Source organism: Lissotriton helveticus, chromosome 5_1, assembly GCF_964261635.1.
Source record: "Lissotriton helveticus chromosome 5_1, aLisHel1.1, whole genome shotgun sequence".
NCBI lineage: Eukaryota > Metazoa > Chordata > Amphibia > Caudata > Salamandridae > Lissotriton > Lissotriton helveticus.
The window spans coordinates 824850138-824860537 of NC_136065.1; the positions used below are offsets into that span (position 1 = coordinate 824850138).

Sequence of the window (10400 nt, forward strand, 5' to 3'; positions counted from 1 at the left end):
GGCAGGTACAAGCACTGAGAAGGCCAATGGCACTATCCATCAGCACCAAGAAGCTATTGCAAGAGTTTCCATAGCCATCTTGGTTCCTGGAATGAATACCAAAGTGAGGAACTGGAGGATAGACTCATCCAACATAAAAAGGCATAAGTCTGATATTTATGCAGTGTGATTATGCATGAAAGAAGTGTTGCATCAATTGCTCATTATACAGACCCCAAAAAAGGGTCAATTTCTTTATTTAGAAAAAATTATTTTGTGTCTGGCTTATGTGCTATTGCATCAGAATACAATATAGTTAAAAAAGGATAACTAAAAGGTGTAATTGCAAGCCTGGGTTCATGGTGACAAAAATGCAGTATATAATTCTATGAAACAAATCTGAGTAGATGAAACTTACCCTTATCTACAATATGGTCAAGGCCACCCAATAGCCTCAGTTCTTCTTTAAACCAGTCACCTGCTCGTTTGGAGGTTAGTGAAAGTAGTGTCTCCATTGCCAAATGCCCCGTCTGGGGGAGAAAAAAACATACATATTCACATTATGGCATGAATCATTTTAATTGCAAAAATCAGAGGCATGCAGTTCTTTATCACCACGGACCTTTAGAACAACTCTACCATTTTCTTAAAGGGATCTGAAGAAATTACAAAACGCTAAGTCCAAACAATAGAATGCTGAAAAAGAAGACTGGCAGGTTGTGAAGTGCTATAAGCCCTGATTATGGAAGACTGTAGTTGCAATTCTTTTGAGGAACAATTTAACATTCATGAAATTAAAGGAATACTTTGGAATTCAATCTGATAATAGTTTGGATGGAGTGCTTCTGTAGGATACTTGCCTTTTGTGTTCAAGATTAATAACACTCTATCAGCAGGAATGTATAGAGGTTGCTGAAGAGTTAAAACAGCAGTTCCCCTAATAAACTTTGATTCTAGAAAATGTTCTCTTTTATGTCACACAACACAAAAGTCCATTTATTTTTCAATGCTTGATGATTTCATCAAATCATACTTTTGTTATGGTTATAAGGAGCAGTTAGTGTTGCCTCTTTCGAGCAGTTGGTTAAAACTGAACTTAACAGGACTGCATGAGGTCTACATAAGGACCCATTACCCTCCTTATTTTCCCACAAGAGGTGAGAAGGATTAGTTACTTACCTGTAATTCTAGTTCTCATCCAGGGGTATACTCATCAAAGTCATAATCTATGAATATTCCCCGCCCATTTGCGGTACCCCGGAGCATATAGAAAATATATATACACACACACACACACACATACACATACATACATACATATACATATATACACATACATACATATATACACATATATACACATACATATATACACATACATACATGTATATACATACATATATACACATACATACATGTATATACATACATATATACACATACATACATGTATATACATACATATATACACATACATACATGTATATACATACATATATACACATACATACATGTATATACATACATATATACACATACATACATGTATATACATACATATATACACATACATACATGTATATACATACATATATACACATACATACATGTGTATATACATACATATATACACATACATACATGTGTATATACATACATATATACACATACATACATGTGTATATACATACATATATACACATACATACATGTGTATATACATACATATATACACATACATACATGTGTATATACATACATATATACACATACATACATGTGTATATACATACATATATACACATACATACATGTGTATATACATACATATATACACATACATACATGTGTATATACATACATATATACACATACATACATGTGTATATACATACATATATACACATACATATATACACATATACATGTATATACATACATATATACACATATACATGTATACACATACATATATACACATACATACATATATACACATACATACATATATACACATACATGCATGTACATACATATATATACACATACATGCATGTACATACATATATACACATACATGCATGTACATACATATATATACACATACATGCATGTACATACATATATATACACATACATGCATGTACATACATATATATACACATACATGCATGTACATACATATATATACACATACATGCATGTACATACATATATATACACATACATACATATATACACATACATACATATATACACATACATACATATATACACATACATGCATGTACATACATACATATATACACATACATGCATGTATATACATATATACACATACATACATATATACCCATACATGCATGTACATACATACATATATACACATACATGCATGTACATACATACATATATACACATACATGCATGTACATACATATATATACACATACATACATGTACATACATATATACACATACATACATGTACATACATACATGTACATACATACATATATACACATACATACATGTACATACATATATACACATACATACATGTACATACATATATACACATACATACATGTACATACATACATGTACATACATACATACACATACATACATGTACATACATATATACACATACATACATACATACATATATACACATACATACATACATATATACACATACATACATGTACATACATACATATATACACATACATACATGTACATACATACATATATACACATACATACATGTACATACATACATACACATACATGTATATACATACATATATACACATACATACATGTATATACATACATATATACACATACATACATGTATATACATACATATATACACATACATACATGTATACACATACATATATACACATACATACATGTATATACATACATATATACACATACATACATATATACACATACATACATATACATACATATATACACATACATACATACATATACATACATATATACACATACATACATACATGTATATGCATACATATATACACATACATACATACATGTATACACATACATACATGTATATGCATACATATATACACATACATATATGCATATATATACACATACATACATGTATATGCATACATATATACACATACATACATGTATATGCATACATATATACACATACATACATGTATATGCATACATATATACACATACATACATGTATATACATACATATATACACATACATACATGTATATACATACATATATACACATACATACATGTATATACATACATATATACACATACATACATGTATATACATACATACACACATACATACACACACATACATACATATATATATACACACATTTTTGGAAAGGCAACTCCAGGGGAGACAGACGGTGTCTGACTGTCCGCCCCGAGTCCCACCTCTCTCTGGGGAATAGGCCGAGCGCCGTAGGGAGGCCTCCTTGGCGAGGCTCCGCTCCTACAATCGTACCAGCAGAGCAATCACACTATTTACAGATAGACACCGCACAGGAAGGATATTCACACGAAGCTTTATATAAGTAATCAAAGCAAGTTCTTGGCAGGGTAGCAGCAAGGATCGAGGGATCCGTAATGTCGTGGTCTCGGGGAAAGGGGGTAGCGGGACAGTCTTGGCACCCACTGGTGCGTGTATAGTTCAAGGATTCAGGCCGCGACAGCGTCAGCAGGGCCTCGGAGATAGTTTAGCTTGGTCAGGCCGCGACAGCGTCAGCAGGGCCTCGAAGGTGGTTCAGCTTGGTCAGGCCGCGACAGCGTCAGCAGGGCCTCGAAGGTGGTTCAGCTTGGTCAGGCCGCGACAGCGTCAGCAGGGCCTCGAAGGTGGTTCAGCTTGGTCAGGCCGCGACAGCGTCAGCAGGGCCTCGAAGGTGGTTCCGCTCGGTCAGGCCGTGACAGCGTCAGCAGGGCCTCGAAGGTGGTTCAGCTTGGTCAGGCCGCGACAGCGCAGCAGGGCCTCAAAGGTAGTTCCAGGTGCAAGAGTTCGGATCAGGATCAGCCGCGTCGAGGTCAGCAGGGCTTCGACTCCAGATACAACGGCCGTCTTGATCCGGGCTGGCCCAGATATAGGACTGGAGGGCTTTGATGTCCGGACCCTCGCGCCTGGGGGTCAGAGGGGCCGGGATGAAGGTGTCCAGACACCCAGCAGGGGGGCGGAGCCAGCACCCAGGGAGCCGGGAGAGCGATCGATACCAGGCGTCCGGGGGCGGTGGAAGGCCCATCGAGACTCTCCTCCTCCGGGATCTGGTCGAGTGGCCACTTTACCACCTAGGAGGATCCTGGTGCCTCAATGTCTGGGCTTCGCTGGGGCCGGGCCCAGGATGGCTGCGGCCATGTGTTCGGGGCGTGAGGGTCCCAAGATGGAGTCGGGCCGGAAAGGGTGGCCTGGTCAGGGTGCCAGGCTGGCAGCGTAGGCGAGCAGGTTCTGCCGGGGTACCAGGGAGGGGGAGAGCTGTAGGTGGCCGGGGAGGCTGCTCGCGCCGATGGTTCGTGAATGTGCGTGTCAGGGGGGTCGATAGTAGGTAAATGGAGGGCCGATGTCGTCCTGGGCCCTCCATGCGGACGGGGTCGGACCACGCCACGAGGCAGTGTCCAACACACATACATATATACATACATGTATATACACACACGTATATACATACATACATGTATATACATACATATATATATATACATACATACATGTATATACATACATATATATATACATACATACATGTATATACATACATATATATATACATACATACATGTATATACATACATATATATATACACATACATGTATATACATACACATATATATATACACATACATGTATATACATACACATATATATATACACATACATGTATATACATACACATATATATATACACATACATGTATATACATACATATATATATACACATACATGTATATACATACATATATATATACACATACATACATATATATATACACATACATGTATATACATACATATATATACATACATACATATATACACATACATGTATGTATACACATACATGTATACACATGTATGTATACACATACATGTATACACATACATGTATACACATACATGTATACACATACATGTATACACATACATGTATACACATACATGTATACACATACATGTATACACATACATACATACACACACATACATACATACATATATACACATACATATATATACACACATACATATACACACATACATATATACACATACATATATACACATACATATATACACATACATATATATACATACATATATATACATACATATATATACATACATATATATACATACATATATATACATACATATATATACATACATATATATACATACATATATATACATACATATATATACATACATATATATACATACATATATATACATACATATATATACATACATATATATACATACATATATATACATACATATATATACATACATATATATACATACATACATATACATACATGTATATACATACATATATATATATATATATATATACATACATGTATATACATACATATATATATATATACACACATATATATACATGTATATACATACATATATATACACATACATGTATATACATACATATATATACACATACATGTATATACATACATATATATATACACATACATGTATATACATACATATATATATACACACATACATGTATATACATACATATATATACACACATACATATATACACATACATGCATATACATACATGTATATACATGCATATACATACATATATATACACATACATGTATACACATACATGTATATACACATACATATATACACATACATATATATACACATACATATATATATACATATGCTGTTTGCATTCACTGAGCAGCCCTCAGTTAAGGACATTTTCACCAACCCACTTGGGTTTCAAAACATTTTGGCCAATTGCAAAATTACTCGAGTGAATTGACTACCCAGCACTACTGAGACCAGAAGGCAGCACGCTGTCTCCGCCCACTTGGGAGAGCGTCACAAGTACATATGCAGCTGGGATCACTATTTGCAGTTATGCCGAAACCAGCCCATGAGGAAGTGCGGGAGTCGCACGAAACGCGTAGGGCACATGGACTTTGACGAATCTCTGGGTGTTCCTGTTCTTATTTGAGCGTTGTACCTGCAACCATATTAAAGCGTTGAATCCTACCTTCTTGTGAGAGGCTGTTCACTTGTGGGCATCTTGCGTGTAAATTGTTAGCGGCTTGTCCAGGCCGCGGTAACAGCTCCGCCGCATCAGCGGTCCAGTCACAGCGTCAACCTACGCCGTGATACATGGAACAAGAAGGCACGCTGTTTGCATTCACTGAGCAGCCCTCAGTTAAGGACATTTTCACCAACCCACTTGGGTTTCAAAACATTTTGGCCAATTGCAAAATTACTCGAGTGAATTGACTACCCAGCACTACTGAGACCAGAAGGCAGCACGCTGTCTCCGCCCACTTGGGAGAGCGTCACGAGTACATATGCAGCTGGGATCACTATTTGCAGTTATGCCGAAACCAGCCCATGAGGAAGTGCGGGAGTCGCACGAAACGCGTAGGGCACATGGACTTTGACGAATCTCTGGGTGTTCCTGTTCTTATTTGAGCGTTGTACCTGCAACCATATTAAAGCGTTGAATCCTACCTTCTTGTGAGAGGCTGTTCCACTTGTGGGCATCTTGCGTGTAAATTGTTAGCGGCTTGTCCAGGCCGCGGTAACAGCTCCGCCGCATCAGCGGTCCAGTCACAGCATCAACCTACGCCGTGATACATGGAACAAGAAGGCACGCTGTTTGCATTCACTGAGCAGCCCTCAGTTAAGGACATTTTCACCAACCCACTTGGGTTTCAAAACATTTTGGCCAATTGCAAAATTACTCGAGTGAATTGACTACCCAGCACTACTGAGACCAGAAGGCAGCACGCTGTCTCCGCCCACTTGGGAGAGCGTCACGAGTACATATGCAGCTGGGATCACTATTTGCAGTTATGCCGAAACCAGCCCATGAGGAAGTGCGGGAGTCGCACGAAACGCGTAGGGCACATGGACTTTGACGAATCTCTGGGTGTTCCTGTTCTTATTTGAGCGTTGTACCTGCAACCATATTAAAGCGTTGAATCCTACCTTCTTGTGAGAGGCTGTTCCACTTGTGGGCATCTTGCGTGTAAATTGTTAGCGGCTTGTCCAGGCCGCGGTAACAGCTCCGCCGCATCAGCGGTCCAGTACAGCGTCAACCTACGCCGTGATACATGGAACAAGAAGGCACGCTGTTTGCATTCACTGAGCAGCCCTCAGTTAAGGACATTTTCACCAACCCACTTGGGTTTCAAAACATTTTGGCCAATTGCAAAATTACTCGAGTGAATTGACTACCCAGCACTACTGAGACCAGAAGGCAGCACGCTGTCTCCGCCCACTTGGGAGAGCGTCACGAGTACATATGCAGCTGGGATCACTATTTGCAGTTATGCCGAAACCAGCCCATGAGGAAGTGCGGGAGTCGCACGAAACGCGTAGGGCACATGGACTTTGACGAATCTCTGGGTGTTCCTGTTCTTATTTGAGCGTTGTACCTGCAACCATATTAAAGCGTTGAATCCTACCTTCTTGTGAGAGGCTGTACATGTATATACATACACATGTATATACATACACACACATGTATATACATACATATATATATATATACACATACATGTATATACATACATATATATATACACACATACATGTATATACATACATATATATATACACATACATGTATATACACATACATGTATATACACATACATGTATATACACATACATGTATATACACATACATGTATATACACATACATGTATATACACATACATGTATACACATACATGTATACACATACATATATACACACATACATGTATATACATACATATATACATACATATATATACACATACATGTATATACACATACATACACACATACATGTATATACATACATATATACATACATATACACATACATGTATATACACATACATGTATATACACATACATGTATATACATACATATATATACACATACATGTATATACATACATATATATACACAAACATGTATATACATACATATATATACACAAACATGTATATACATACATACATATATATACACACATATATACACACATACATGTATATACACACATATATATATGTCGAAAAGGACGCCATCCAACAAACTCCCATGTAACAATGGAAAAATAACGCCAGAGCGAAACCATAGCTAAGTGCTTATTTTCTTTAGTGCTTTATTTCGTGCTAAATATTCGCCAGCAATCTGTCATGATGCGTTTCGCCTCACGAAGAGGCTTGGTCACATAGTTTGTCAATGAGATAGAAGAGGGTATAAATAGTAAAAACCACTACAAATTCAGCTGTGAATTGTTAACAGTCAATGAACATGGACAAAATACTGCCTGAAATATCATGGCAGTAAGCAGCAAATTCAGGGCATAGTGCCCATAGCAATGTAAACATCTCTCTCTTTAACATAAATGAAAAATATGTACAAGTATACACTACAAAAAATGCTTAAAAATTGCTAAAAAGTGCTAAAAAGCTATTTTTACACAATAAAATCAATTTTATAAGTTATATTTACAAGGCTAAATCCCATATTTCATACAACTATATATTTACATTGATTTATCTAGAATCGTGCAAAAGCAACATAGGGATATTGGGAGGAGTGGAAAACCATGTAATGTGTCATATCCTACCTCGCAATCCCAATTTCCATACCAAGTTCATTGTTTCCTGTGTATCTGGTTAATCATCACAGACTAGAAATTATACTAAATTTTTTGTCAAAGTGGAAACTTATATAACATGAAATATTTTCCTATATCTCTTCTATAAGTACTGGGGAGAACAACCTGACGTGAATAGAGTGTACATGTGATTTTAAAATCAAGTGTGAAACAACCACCCCATTTCCCATTCTAATTTGGTAACACCTGATCCCAGGTGATTCAATTCATATTTCAAGAATAGGTAAAATGTACGAATAGAATATCATGTTGCTACTGTTCAGGAGATATAATTATAAACAAGTGTACATGTCCTCACTAGCATTCAGGCCCCCTGGGTTTTTACTATTGAACTCCAGGATATATTGTGTTTCCAATAGACGTAGCTTCGCATCCCTGTTTCCTCCCCTCTTCAGGGGCGGGATTGTGTCGACCAGATAATATTGCAACCCATCCGGGTTGCTATTATGTGTCGACTCAAAGTGGCGTGCTACAGGGTATGTTTGATCCTTCCCTGAAATGGCTCGTAAATGCTGTAAAATTCGTTTGTGGGCGGGCAGCCGAGTGCTGCCCACATAACAAAGCCCACATGGACATTGTAACACATATACCATATACTCTGTTTTGCACGTAAGTCTATGTCTGATAGCAATGGGCTTCTCGTGAAAGGGAGTGGAATAATGAGTTTTGTTGACACCCTGTCTGCAAGCTTTACAAGATGGACACTTCTTAAAGCCCTTACTCAGGTCCATCCAGGTCCCTGATAGTTGTTTGTCCAAATTGTTGCTCACTAATGCATTTGCCATCGAAGTAGACTTTCGAAAAGTGAGTTCAGGTTTGTTGGAGACCAGACTGCCTATTACTGGATCCCTTTTGACTAAATTCCAGTTTCTGCTGAATATTTTTCAGATCTCAGCATGCTGGGTGCTGTAAGTCACCATAGCCCTCGATTGTACCGAGTCTGCCTGTACAACCTTAACCATGTTTTTACCCTCTAACGTCACTGATCTTGGAATATTGCATGTACGCTCAATGGCTATGTCTAGTAGATCCGTGCTGTAACCTATCTAGAAAGCGGATCTTACTATCTCTTTGGGTTTTATCACACTCCTCATCAGTACTGCAAATACGTCTCATACGCAGCATCTCTCCATAAGGGATGCTACGTATGAGATGTCGAGGGTGCTGGCTACTGGCATGTAACAGCGTATTCCCAGAAGTTTCTTTTCTGTGCAACCTGGTCTCCAAATTCATTTCATTAACGTAAACCTCTACATCCAAAAAGAAAATCCTCTCTTTGTCGATCTCGGACGTAAACTGAAGTTATTAACATTCAATTGACTAACAAAATCAGTAGCATCCTCCATGGACCCCTTCCAGATCATAAAAAGGTCATCTATATACCTCAAATATAAAACAACGTTATTGGTCATTATGGCCTTGTGGTCTACCATGAGGACCCGCTCCTCCCACAG

At 37.5% G+C, this 10400-nt stretch overlaps 1 protein-coding gene across 2 annotated transcripts in view; it reads right to left on the reverse strand.

Annotated features, from left to right (window-relative positions):
* Positions 1-10400, reverse strand: part of WAPL (WAPL cohesin release factor) — a 1132828-nt gene that overhangs the window by 543393 nt on the left and 579035 nt on the right. For both annotated transcript variants that reach the window (XM_078643290.1, XM_078643291.1), the window contains exon 10: positions 398-509. In XM_078643290.1, coding sequence (XP_078499416.1) covers positions 398-509 — 112 coding nt within the window. The remainder of the gene's footprint in view (positions 1-397; positions 510-10400) is intronic.